General features: G+C 43.7%; 1 protein-coding gene across 1 annotated transcript in view; it reads right to left on the reverse strand.

Annotated features, from left to right (window-relative positions):
• Window positions 1-2,416: 2,416 nt before the first annotated feature.
• The window catches only part of TMEM192 (transmembrane protein 192), a 35,485-nt gene continuing 23,760 nt past the window's right edge, over window positions 2,417-14,141 (reverse strand). Inside the window, exons 5-6 of the mRNA XM_024218922.1 lie at window positions 8,506-8,608; window positions 2,417-3,869 (exon numbers count right to left, since the gene is read on the reverse strand). Coding sequence (XP_024074690.1) covers window positions 3,746-3,869; window positions 8,506-8,608 — 227 coding nt within the window. The 3' untranslated portion in view covers window positions 2,417-3,745. The remainder of the gene's footprint in view (window positions 3,870-8,505; window positions 8,609-14,141) is intronic.

Genomic DNA, 14,141 nt, shown 5'->3' on the forward strand with positions numbered 1-14,141 from the left:
CTGCTGTTCATATACTCTGCCTGCCATATCTTCTCACGCATCGACTGGAGAAGATAGGCCCCCAACTGATCAGAAACAGCTGTATAAGACACTGGATTCAGACCAATATTAGTAGACCCTAAACCTCCAGTTGCCAAAAGCTGGGCTTGGATCACTCGATAACTGCCCTGTTCTGTTCATGCCCTTTGAAACATATGACACTGGCCACTGTTGGAAGACAGGATAATGAGCTAGATGGACCACTGAATCTGACCCAGTATGACCATTCTTATGACCCAATAGGTTGCTGTAGAGAGCCAATGGGGGGAGGGAAGAGGGAGGAGAGAGGAGAGAGACGCAGACGGACACACAGAGAGGACCCGAGGCTGTAGGGTTAGGAATGAGGGAGCCTGTTGGCTGGAATCTGTAAGGCCATTGACTGAGATGCTGGAAGGCTCAGGCCTTGGGTTCCCCCTCCTCCATCCCCAATACCTGAAGACAGCCAGTGTGTTGTATGACCCACTGTTCACATTCCTCTTATGGTTCCCTACAGGCCAGACCCTGAAGCTACCTAGAGCTCCTCCCATTACTTCCACCAGAAGCACTCACCTGAGACCATAAGGCCACACTGAAGGAATATGCTGAACCCCAAAACACACCCACTGAGGAGGCTGGAACCTAGGGCCTGACCCCCTCCCCCCCTCACAGTGGGCCCCGATTGTTTGTGAAATCACTCTGCTGCAAGGACAGAGGTGTTGCATTGCACCTGGGCATTGTTTTCAAGCTGCACATTATCTCCATGAGTTGCCCTATCCCTGGCTGCTTAGGATGTGGTTCCCTTCCTAGCCTTTTGCTGTTTCCTCTCGCTTTCCTGACTTTTCCCCATTGCTTTCCCACCTGGGATAGGCAACACAGCCCCCTGCATCAAGCAGCTGTCCCAGGTCTGTTAGCCCATCCTGCTGCCCCACAGGTTCTTGGTCCCAATGCTGCAGTTGGCCAGCCACATGCCCTGCATAATTGAGTTGGTTTTGGTCATTGCCAAACTGCTGCCTCTAATCCATGTGATTATCTGCATACTCTGTCTACTAGAAAAAAACAGGAAGTGGCCTTAAGTACAGAGCTCCTATCATGGTTCCAAATCTCCTGCCAAATCTCACAAGACCTCCAGCCCACTCCGGAAATCCTTTGGGGGCTGGAAATCTCGTGGTACCTGGCCCATCCTGTTCCTTTTTGCCCTCTGCCATTGTCTGAGCCACCAGACTCACCCCTCACAAGGCTCAGAGACCTCTTATGATTTGTTTTCCTGGGATCCTCTAAAGGAAGCTTCTAGGAGACTGAGCAATTAAGTCTCAGAATGGGACTGAAAAGAAACTGAGGTCACAGAAGGCAGCTATAGCTGAACCAAATCTGAATTAAGATTCTGTCCCCTATTATTAGACAGCAATAGCAAAACCAAGAGCTTGTCTACACTTGCAGTGGTGAAGCTGCACCACTGTAGCACTTAGTGAGGATGCTACCTATACCAATGGGAGAACTACTTCCATTGGCGTAGGAACTCCATGTCCCCAAGAGATGGTAGCAGCCCTCCCATTGACATAGCACACTCTACATCGGGGGTTAGATTGGTGTAACTATGTTGCCCAGGAGTGTGGATTTTCCACACTCCTGAGCAATGTAGTTATACCGACATAAGTTCCAAGTGTAGACCGAGCCCTAGTTCCAGTGAGATTGTGAAGAAGCGCTAGATTCTAGTCTGTGAGCACTTCATTCAGATCTTAAAGTTTCTCCATTGGTGTGGAGCTAGAGGATTCACTGCAAGCGAAGCCATCAGGTGCTCTGTTTGGGCTATCCTCTCACTTAGGTAGGTTTCCCACATGGCTTAGTACCAAGTATTATTCTATTGCACATGGCCCATTAGTTTCTTCCACTGATGCAGTGGAGAAGTTTGCTTTAAGGACAGCCAAGTAAGTGACGATGCTATTACCTACTACTTTACTACAAGCTAGCTTCAGCGGGATACTCCAGCAGGAACCAGCTGCATCAAGCTAACCCAAACTTACTGTTTTCCGGGCAGCAGGAATTTAGAGCAACTTATCCATGATAGATAAGGCTGCTATCACCATTGTAGGAACTTTCTGGAGAAAGGCACCCTTAAGAAGTTTTTACTAGCCCTCATGTTACCTTTAGAACATAAGCACCTGGAGTATTCATAAATGAGTAGATCCTGTTCTTCCTCTTTGCAGGGTTTTACTGTGATCAGCAGTTTAGCAAAGTGCCTTCTTCATCTAAATGCTGCTGTCCGGTATTACAGATTAAAAGGCAATATCCAACTCTTGCTTTTCCAGACTGGTCCAAAATCCTTAAATTAAGAGATCCCATTTTAAATATTTGAAGAGTAGATATGATCATTGTAATGAAAGGCTTTAAACTTTTCCTTAATTGCATTTATTGTGCATGAACTTCAGTCACATTCTCAGCTTTTCAGACAGATATATGTACAAACGGTTATACGCAGTTACATCAAAACCTGAGTGTTCTAAAACCAAAGATTCATATATCCCTCAAATATTCAGTATAAAATCGGCTGTATTTTGAAAAATACAGCTAGGGAGAAAAGAATAATAATGTCAGATAGCAGCAAGTCTCCAATTTTCCTGTTGTCCCTCAACTACAAGTATCGTATGTTATTAATTACTCTGAGTGATTACAATAGAATTGGACACCAAGTTGTGTCCCAGAACCAAGACAGGATGGGGTAATTTTCCTTTGGTGTTCTGAGATGACCACCACTCCCAGCATTATACTGAGATTGTATTGAACTAAAGAGTCAACAACAAGTTTAGAGAGTAGTTTACAAAAATGCTCTCTCCAAATATAAATATTTAATGCAGAATAGTTCCTATTTATAGTTCTTGGGAAAAAGTTCAGCAAAAAAGCCAAATATTTAGGACAGCTCTAAAAATCAGATTTAGACATTTTACACTGAAATTCTGTTTAGATGCTTGATCAGCCATCAATTTGATCAAATGTCTGCGAGCCTAGTTTTTACATGCTATGCTTAGTGACATGAAATCCTACGTTTCCTGCACACAAAGGAGAGACTTGGATGTGTTTTAGACCAAACACCTGATTCTTCATCTTTGCTTGATCTCCCCATTTGTGTAGTTACCCTTTTTAACACACAACAGCAAAAGACACTGATCCAGAAACTGAGTCTCTTCAATTTGCCCTATAGACTCTTCCACTCCAACTGTAGAAGTGTGTTTAAGGAATATTGAAATAAATAGCCTTTAAAAACTCAACATGGTAGACAATGAGCACAGTTGTTATAGCATGTTACAATATTTGATTTCATCTCAACCTCTACCATAAGAAACCCAGAAAGTCAGAAGGGGCCATACCCAGCAATGTTTCATTCTGGAAAACAAATATTTGAGTTCTAGAAGCACAGACGACTTTGGTAGTTTGGAGTTTGTTACAACAGTGCAAAAAATCTCAATTGAACAACATTAAAACAAAGTTTAGTCAGGGAGCTCAGGTCCAACTTCAGCCCAGCAAAAGTTAACATCCTCAAAGAAAGAGTTTGTTCAAAATAGACAATATCTCCAGCTGCAGATTTTACACTTCTAATAGAATTCATACTTCCAACTTGAGAGCTATACTACTTCCATTAGAGACAGTAATCAAGTGGAGTTGTCTGTCCTCCAAATCAAATTATATTGCTTTGGATTCCTCTTAAAATGCAGCAGCAGCTTCCTGGATATTTCTAACCTCTGATTTGCTGTGATGTTAGTGCTAGTAGTCTCTTGCTGAGCAGCGCATTGTGTCGTTGGAGATAGTCTATCACATCTCCTTGCTTTTCAACTATTTCTTCCAAACTTGAGCTTTCCCTTGAAGACATAAGAAAAGGAGGAAAGTCATTCACAATGTGTGTTAAAGGAGTATATTACACATTTTTTATCACTACACATAAAAGGAGATTGGAGCTAACTGATGATACTTCTACAAACCCCTTTGGTTTAGTTCCTCTTGATTACTTTCCTACTCTGAGACTATAGTTTGGGCCATAAGAGGAATATCTGAGCCTTTAGCAAAATTATATGGGTGTAAGGGGATTGGAGAGGCCCCATACAGGCAGCACCCTTAGATCTTCCTGGGTCCCTGGGGCAAGAAACATTTGCCCTTCTAGTTTTAATGTCCATCCCATCAGCATTTTACCATGTGTTTTGTTTAATGTTGTAGTACATGTATGAGTTCCATATTCTTTGATAGCAAAAGAAGCTGTGGTTGGATCTGTCTGGGAAGCCTATGCATATGACGATTACAAGGCACATGCATAACCCCACTCTCTCTCAAGTTAAAAGCTTCTCTGAGTGAAGAGGAGACAGACTCTGAACAGAGAGGAAGGTTCATCTGCTCAGGCCACCCAGCAGGGAGTGAAATTGATCCCAGGATGCCATACAGCAAGTAAAGTAAGCATTCATTTGAATACTATTGTGGTTTTCAATAAAGTGGTTAAAAATCCACCTGGTCTCTCAAATTTAACAGAATTACCCTAAGGGGAAAGGGTCAGAGGGTAAGGGTAGGGAGTTAGCCATTAAACACAGGCCCTCTTCCAGGGCCTGGTTTGTAGAGGCAAATAGTTTAACTTTAGTGTTAAACATCTTCAGCCAAACACAACGTGGTTACGTGACAACGTTACAATAATATTCAGAAGTTATTTGGACAGAAGAGTTTTGGTAAAAGCTATAAACTAGTGTTGTACTCATCATTCAAAGATTTCTTTGGTGCCTCAATAGTGTACATAAACAAGTTTTGTTTCATTTTGTTGTAGCTGGCTTAATATTGTTTGCTCTGGTTTGCATAGAGCTTTTTAAGCTTCAAGCCATGTAGTGTACTTGCACTGAAATACGCTATTCTGGATAGACATCTTTGAAATGCCTTCTAATATATTGCTATCAAATCATAACCAAAATAGAACATGTATATAAATACACTACATGGCTTGATGTTAAGAAAAAAGGCTAAAGTATTGGGTGACCAGACAGCAAGTGTGAAAAATCGGGACAGGGGGTGCGAGGGGTAATAGGAGCCTATATAAGAAAAAGACCCAAAAATCGGGACTGTCCCTACAAAAAATCGGGACATCTGGTCACCCTACAAAAGTATCAAATGCGAAGTGCTTCGCTGTTGGCTAGAATTTAGCCAGTTCTCTTGTACTAAAGAACGCTGTAATGGCTTCTTCCTATACCCCGAATTAAGAAGTTACTTACCATAAAGAGTCAAGAAGAATAGATAAGAAGGTTTATAATTTAGTGGTCATTGCCAGAGCCTATTAGCCTCATTTAGACCCCAGGAAAATGCATTTCAATTTACAGTTAAACTAATAATGAACAGCACTTGTTTGTATGATGCAGCTGAAAATAGTTCACAGGAGACTTCAAGAAGCAGTGTCCTCCATACTAAGTGATTACTTGGATCGGTTTTTCCTTTGCAGTTCAGCACCAAACACCATTATGCTAATAATTAAATCCAAAAGAACTATATTTAAACATTCAAGTTACAAAGTCAAGCACTCTAGAATAGCAAGTGCCAGATTTAAGGTTACCTGGTTCAACTTTAATTCAACTCCTTGTGCGTATAGTATTATTTCCCCTCCGCCCCCTGAACAAAACCCCTGACAGTAAAGTGCCAAGTTTTGAGTCCCTCCAGAGTATGGAAATGCTACAGCTTGTCAGCCATGCAATTAAAAAACAATAATTCCTACAAATAAGCCATGGATAAGAAGAATCTTTCCCACATTCTTTCTTTGAGATGGCTGAACCATGTTTGCTGAAAATGTTCCAAAAGTTCAGAGGCAGGTATCTGAATTGGAAAATTTCAGCCCAAACAGCAAGAGTCTGGTAGTTATACAACTGAAAACAGGATCTTTAATGGAGAATGTTGTGCAGCCTTAACTATAATTGGTGCTAGTAGTGCCATCCAATGGCCTTTTTTCAGACATGTAACAGTCAAGATTACATGCTGGCTGAAGTTTCATTCTTATTGGCCTAGAGAGGACTTTTGGAAATCCAATTTTTTTTTTTTTATTTAGAACACATTAGGAGGAGCACTTCACACTTAAATCCTAGAATTTGTGCTCTAATAAATTTAAGCCTTTTATAAAGCTTTACGCATGTTCAATCACCTGTTTCTAGTCTCGTCCACATATATCCAAATACATACTTTTGTGGACTTCTGAGTACAATACACCTCTACCTCGATATAACGCGACCCGATGTAACACGAATTCTGATATAACACGGTAAAGCAGTGCTCCGGGGGGGTGGGGGGGGGGAAAAGAGGTGGAAGAGGGGGCTTGCGCACTCCGGTGGATCAAAGCAAGTTCGATATAAAAAGCGGTTTCACCTATAAACGCGGTAAGATTTTTTTGGCTCCCGAGGACAGCGTTATAGCGAGGTAGAGGTGTACTACATGTACTAGAGTGCAGTTCTACTCTGAAGAATAACTTGGCACAGAAGGTGCCACATTTAAGAAGCTTCACTAGTTTGTATTCTTGTTAACCCTACAGAGCCAGTGCAGCCCTGAGAATGGAGCTGCAGTCTCTTCTTGTACATCAATAGAGTTGTTTAATAGTTACAGTTCCAGGCCTGTCAGTTACACCAGTACAAATCCACTTAAGCCAACAGGGCTGCACAAGTTATTGAGGGCAAAAGACTGCCTGCAGGACTTTTACTACTGAGTAAGTATGAGAAGGAAGGGAACAGCTCTTCTCAGATCCCAACTTGAATTGTCAGCCCTGCAAAGTTATTCTTAAGTAGACATTTGATCTAAAGAACAAGAAAGCGTGGAATTCTCTAATATCTCTGTCCTCCTTTTACGGAACTTTTCACAGTAGACCTGCTCTTTAAACAATCAAGGGGTCAATAAGTCTCTTGCTCAGCACAGGTGGTCTTACTACAGAGTGATGCAGAAATGTTCTCAGAATGTTTGAGACTGAGTCAAGAGGGGAGTTGCAGGGGCGGTTCTATGTATTTTGCCACCCCAAGCACGGCAGTGAGGCGGCTTTCGGCGGCATGCCTGCGGGAGATCGGTCGGTCCCGCGCCTTCGGCGTACCCGCCGCCGAAACCGCGGGACAGGCAGACCTCCCACAGGCATGCCGCCCAAGGCAGCCTGATTGCCACCCCCACGGCAACCGGCAGGCCGCCCCCCGTGGCTTGCTGCCCTGGTGCCGCCCCTCGGGAGTTGAATCAATAAGGGTTGTGATCCCTTATACAGATTGTACCACACACACACACACACACACACACACACACACACACAGGACAGAGAGAGAGAGAGAGAGAGAGAGAGAGAGAGACCGACCGTCCATCCCAGATAGGCAGACATTGTGATAAGATAACTCCACTGAAGACCTTCCCTACATCCTGGGTTTCTGCGCTGCTTGTTTGGGGGGAGGGGCCGCACATCAGTTTCTCCAGAAAGTGCATGGAAGTTTGAAATTGTGAACATCAAGGTTCAGAAGAGACTGACTAGCAGAATTGTTAGATCTCTCTCTCAGCACCCCACCAACAGACTGTTTCCATGCTAGTATGCCATGACAGATGGGGTATTTAGTCACAGATTTGATCTACATGTGCAGTCTAGCTTAGATGCAAGGAGGAGGGGGAGTAGTTCCCCCACAACCAGTACCCTAATCTTTTAATACAAACATTTGAACACCTTGCAGTGGCTGAAATATGTAGTAGTCAAAAAAGTAAATGGGTCAGGGTGTTTGTCAGGTTAACATGAGCAGGCTGAATGACTGGTCTCTGCAAATAGGCTTATTCATGGTCTCTGCCCTCTGCCAACACGCACAAAATATGCAATATATCTGTAGAATTCCTCTCCAAAAGTGGAAATATACTTCCCACCCTATACCAGCTGCTCCTGACCCCAGCTTAAGAGAGAAATCCCTGACCTCAAGCTGCAAAAAAACACACCACTTCTGACCTTCTAGCAAAGAGCACCCAATTCACTTCCCTCCCAGCTATCTACCCAACTCCTTCTGGGCAAGAGCTTCTTAGTTTATACAGAGACACATTTGAAATAACATCCAAGACAGCAGTATTTCTCCACAGACTGCTTAAAACCAACTATGTTAGGAGATTAAGTGCAGCTAGTTTAATAAGCACAGCTAGTTACATTTAGCACATCATAGTAGAGATTCATATAAAATTTTACCAGTAATGGTCATATGGCCCCTATGTACCTTTTAAGGCAATGACATACCCTTTTCATGATTAAGTATTTTTGTATTTATCAGGTTACCATTGCTGAGGGGGACCATCTTGACAGTTTCTGATTTTTTTGTGTCTATGATACAGCAGCTGAAATGCTACAGAAGTCCATTAAGGAATTTTAATATCACCTTTCTATTTTTCCTTACAGCTTTAAGGTCCCACACGCCATTCTGTACAGAAATTGATACTAAGTGTTTACACAGTTACCCAAATAAACTAACTGAAGATAACAGAAGAGGTTACCTGAATCCAATCTCCGAGGTAATGCGACTGGGGTAAGCATACATCTTTTCTTCTTCAATTATATCAGGCCTTGGCCTTGCCTTGTTGAAATTGCTTATTTTCACTGAAATAAAAAGAGGTAGTTAATGCAGACAGTTTTTAATAGCATGGTCTGGCTCCTCAACTCGGAGTCCTACACAGGGTTAAAACCTGCCTTAAAGGTTACAGTAAGGGAGATAACCAGGGATCCCAACAAGAGGGTCAGGTTACACGTTAAGAATTGGCATTTCCTTTGGTCCTGCTGCTCAAAATTGCATAAGGGCATGCCTAGCATTGTGGCGCTTGCACTAGCTGCAAGAACCCCACGCAGCACTCTGCTTGTACTTAAGGCTGTTACTGGGCACCCTACCCCAAGAGCTGGGGAATGTTACATTTCCTGAAAGATACAGGAAGATGATAAAACTCGCTTGCTCTCACCTGTCTGTACTGTCTTGTTCTTAATTGTGTACAAATCTGCCAAGTTCACAAAACAACTCTTTAGAGAGCAGGCTAGGAACCATGTTGTCTGTATCATTAGTGGTCATTTTCCTTTTCTATTTGCAGCATTCCAATCTCATGTACAGCAGTATCTTGTGTGGGAGTGCTGTATAGTTATGATCAACCAGTCCTAATAACTATATTAAATTTCAGAGAATCCTCATGAAAGTCCTGATATTTGGTGGAGTTTCACTCTGTATTGTTACCGCACATTATGAAAATGAAAATGAATCAAGCTACTTTGGCACCTATGTGGAAGAAATTGTCCTTTACCAGTCAAGAATGCTGTAGGGTTTATTAAATGGTCACTTTGCTAGAATAAGACAAGACCCTCAAGAGATTAGCCATGTCAGGCTAGGAAGTTATCACATCTATCACAGTATTATACAGAGAAAACCAGCTTAAGGAGATACCAGGAATTTCCAACATGACTTGTCCATGACAATATTAATCTTTTATTTGGTAGTATTATAAGTGTAGAGTTTAAAGAATTACATCTCTACTGACAATAGAGACAAGTCATAAGGTGCCTCCCATTGCTGCCAAGAGCAGAGAAAATAGCCAAGAAGAGTTCATTTTAGTTGAATATAGATTTGAAATTTCCTCTCACCCCCCACCAACTCAGGAGGATCAGATATCAAGTCTCACATATATGTCACTACATTTTACATCAGCTCTGTATTGACAGTAAGTTGCCACCATTTCATTCAATGACCTAATTAAGGACTGAAATTAGCATAAAACTGCAGACAAGTAAGTAGCTATTTTGGTTAGAGGAAGTGATTTTTCTGCCAGTGTAGATGAAGTGGTACAGCTTATGTGTTTAGACAAGGCCTTGGTGGACAGGTTCCCTCATTGCAACTAGTACTTATTAGCATCCTTCAAGATGAGTCACCAATCAGCAGCTAAGGAATTAATGGCACTGGATACAAAGTTGGTCACACCCTCCAGAGGTGGTTCCTCCAGAAGAGGGAGGCATACTGACAGGGGAGAAGGGAAAGCTGTCTTTCAGTGCCCATGATGTACCTGGTTTGTAGAAAGAGGATTTACAGTATCTTGTCAGTGTCACGGGGGAACAAGGAGTGCTTCATGTAGGCAAATTTGATTTGGCCTATGGTATTAGGCATTAAAATAGTATTACGGTCCAGTTTGTTCTGCTTGGACATGAAATTACATCACAATTCCTTGTATACAGAAGAGTAGACTGCCTACAAGCAAGTTTAAAGATTCATTGCAGGAAGACAAGTTGGTCTGGGACACTGCAAGCCTCTGAACAGACATTCAACAGTGCAGCAAGAAGTATGTAGGGCAGGGTGTAACCAGAAGCTTTTAATGCCTGTATTTAGGAAGTGTTTTAAAAGAGGATTTAATATTGGTGTGATAAGGAAATGAGCTTTCAGAATTTTGACTCCAGAGTAGTTCATTCAATGCTAGCCTGCTTTTATAGAGTTCTTTACATTACACTGTATCCCATAAATCAAGAACATCTCAATCCAAGAGATTCTCTGCTATTGGAGATTACTATGCAGTCAATACTGATTCCATATCGATTATCTCCCATGGCAGCAAGAGTGGCAGTGGGTCAACAAGGAATACAAAGCTACTCATTCCTTAACAAGCTTGTGCCAGAACATGTTTAACCAATAGCAAAAAAAGTGTGATATCACGGACTTCAAGTACCTATGTAAAACTTGCTTTACATCTACTTCTGCGTACTGGATTTTAATGTTTGTGTTCATACAAATGCATCGATGCTTCACAGATTACTAAATATACTAATTAACTGTATAGCTAACAAATACAAGAAAACAGGACAATTATGACTCAGTGCTGTTTGTTTCTGTACTAGGGTTTTCTGGCTTCAGGGCTGTATTTTTTTTAAGCTATACAAACATGTTGACTTCTTCCCATCCCACCTTTTTCCAGACAGTTTTCATTCCTGAGCCATATAGTTAACTGAACTCCACAGCACAAAAAGTTGCAGACTAGAGACATTTGTGCCTAGCCAGTATAGTTACTGTATGCTCCATTAAGAACTAAATTAAGTTGAGCACTGAATAAAAAGTGTGTAAACTCTCCAGGGCAGGGAATGTTTGGGATTGGAACAGTCCCCAGTATGTTTTGAGGACAATTGCAAGACAATCCTTAGCCAGTGTTGTGGGACTATTTCAAGTGACAGTGTAAGTGGTTTGCTAGCAATACAAAAATCTACCAACCCGTTCTGGCTCACACATGTTAGAGAATAAGAAATTTACTTTCTGGTGCCAGAAGAGGAAATATGGTACAACCCTGTTTCAGATTGTTTATGATCTTTCAGCTGAGTTAGTGTAATTCGTAAGTGAAAAGATTGCTTTAGTTTAAAAAACAAATAAGAAGGCTACATCAGGAATAGATTAAACTAGAACACTTCTGGAGGGGAGAAGAAAAGCTTACCAAAAGTAGTTTATCATAAGAGAATTACCTAACCTGAGAGGCTTCAGAGTTCCTTCGGCCAGGTCTACATTTGAAGCTATAGTGACAGGTATAGTTTTGCCACCAAACCCTCCTAGTGTAGACGCAGTTTATACTAGCTTATGCTCATTTGAGGGAAAAGCTGTACTGGCAAAAACATTTGTATGCTGGTATAAACTGCATCTCCATAGGAGGATTTGCTGGTATACACCTGTTGTAAGAAAATTATGCCTCCAGCCTATGTTACTATACTGGCAAAAGTTTCTAATGTAGACCTGTCCTCAAACTGACTTAAAATGTTCATCAACACTGCTTTCATCTTAGAGCCACATACTTTAACAGACATCTGTGTACTAGAAAGAATGCCAGGCAAGTGTTTGGTTTTTTGTTTTTGGTTTTTTTTTTGGAGGGGGGGGGGGAAATTCAAGCATTTGAGAGAAATGCTCCAAGTTCTGTGATAAAACCAAACATCCTGACAGAGAGCCTTAATGCTTGCACTCAGGTAGTGCTCTTCTGTCAGAAATACCAAGAGAGAAACTGAGGGGCTATCCCACCATTTAGTTTACGCCTTTTCAGTGCTGTAACCCATTCCAAATTCATTTTACTTCAGGAGTTTAGCCTTTAAACAGAATTTGTGCATGAAGTTACTATGTGTGGTTCTGTATCAATTTAAGTCTCTCCTGCTCCCCCCACCCAAAAAGCCCTCACTTGCTTTTCCAGTTTTGCAGTATATCTTGAACTGACATCAATTAGATGGGATTACAGAGACTCCTCATCTTTTAAAGGGGTGTGAAGCTCAGTTTCAATGAATATTTGTGTTAAGGCACATGAAGGTTTAGAGCAGGGGTCGGCAACCTTTCAGAAGCGGTGTGCCGAGTCTTCATTTATTCACTTTAAGTTAAGGTTTCGCGTGCCGGTAATACATTTTAATGTTTTTTAGAAGGTCTCTCTCTATAAGTCTATATATTATGTAACTAAACTATTGTTGTATTGTAAAATAAACAAGGTTTTCAAAATGTTTAAGAAGCTTCATTTAAAATTAAATTAAAATGTTGATCTTACGCCGCTGGCCCGCTGCTGGTCTGGGGTTCTGTTCACCTAGGCCGGCAGCGGGCTGAGCGGGGCCGGCGGCCGGGACCCCAGACCAGCAGTGGGCTGAGTGGCTCAGCCCACTGCCCCTCAGGGGTTCCATCCGCCGGCTCCTGCCATCCGGGATCCCGACTGCCGGACCCGCTCAGCCCGCTGCCGGTCTAGGGTCCCAGCCCTGCCCACATACAGTGAGTACCTACCGTCTCCCTGGTTCTGGCCCATTCTCTTCCTCTCTCTCTCTGCACTGACCTGAGGGTGGGAGTGCACTGAGCACAGGGCTGGGGGTGAAGGAGCAGGCTGGCGGTTGGGGTGTAGGGTCTGGCCAGGAGCTAGAATGAGGGAGGGGGCTCAGGGTTGGGGCAGGAGATTTGGGTGTGGAGCGTTTACCTGGGCAGCTCCTATTTAGTGTGAGGGGTGCAGGTGGGAATGTGGGGGGGGAGGAGGAGTGCAGGAGCTCCCGTTTGGTGCTTGGGGTGGGGATGTGGGGGTGCAAGAGTTAGGGCAGCGGGCTGGGGACATGTGAGGGGGGTGCAGGTGTCAGGGCATAGGGTGTGGGGGGCCTGGGTATGTGTGGGGATGCCAGAGTCAGGGCTGGGGTCATGGGGGGGGGTGGAGTCAAGCAGAGGGCTGGGTGTGGGAGGGGGGCGCAGGGCTCACGGCAGGGGCCTAGGGGGTGTGCGGGGCTGCAGGGCTTAGGGCAGAGGTTGTGGGGTGCTCACGGCAGGGGGCTGGAGGGGATATGCCCCTATTCCACCCTCCCCTTCCCCAAGGCCCTGCCCCTGCTTCTTCTCTGCCTCTGCCGGGAGCAGCGAGCAGGCTGACTCCACTCCTCCCCGACCCCTCACTTGCGAGGGCAATCAGCTGATCGGCCAGCAGGGAGGGATGGACGGAGAGGAGGAGGAGGGGCAGGAACCCAGCACACTGCGGGAAGAGGCAGGGGAGCCAGCAGGACCAAGCTTCTGCCCCCTCCCCCTTTCTCCGCCCCCCCACCCCCTCCCAGGAGCGGGTGGAGAACAGCGGGCCGGGCCAGGCTGGGCAGGATTTTTAACGGCACGCTGCTGCCTGCCTGAGTTGGCAGGCAGCAGCGTGCCATTAAAAATCGGCTCGCGTGCCATCTTTGGCACGCGTGCCATAGGTTGCCGACCCCTGGTTTAGAGAATGAAGCTCAGCTTCCAACACTAGTATGGAGACCAGCTTTTTCTTGGTTGTTTATCCAGTTAGAATAGGACAACAAATCAAGGCTGAGAAAGAAATACCCAATTCTTTGCTCTTTGAATATCAGTGTGTGCAAGGGAAGCAATGGAGTACTTTGTTTAGAATGTAATGTTTGCAGTAAAAAAACCCTTAGGTCTATCGAGCAGTTTGAAGAAGTTTGAGGAATGTGACAGTTCAGAAGACAGTTAGGAAAAACAAGTGCTATTGTGGAAAGCCCAAATCAAAAGAGTGGAGGCAACCACCATGAGAACAGGACCTGTAAGCTGTTTTCATTACCTTCCCTTCCCCCATACCCAGGATGAAAGGTGCAAGTTGGGTAATGGAGGGGGGAGCAATGGCATCCCACTGGGTTATTCTGCTTGTGG

Source organism: Terrapene carolina, unplaced genomic scaffold (assembly GCF_002925995.2).
Source record: "Terrapene carolina triunguis isolate 2854851 unplaced genomic scaffold, T_m_triunguis-2.0 Scaffold66, whole genome shotgun sequence".
Lineage (NCBI taxonomy): Eukaryota > Metazoa > Chordata > Testudines > Emydidae > Terrapene > Terrapene triunguis.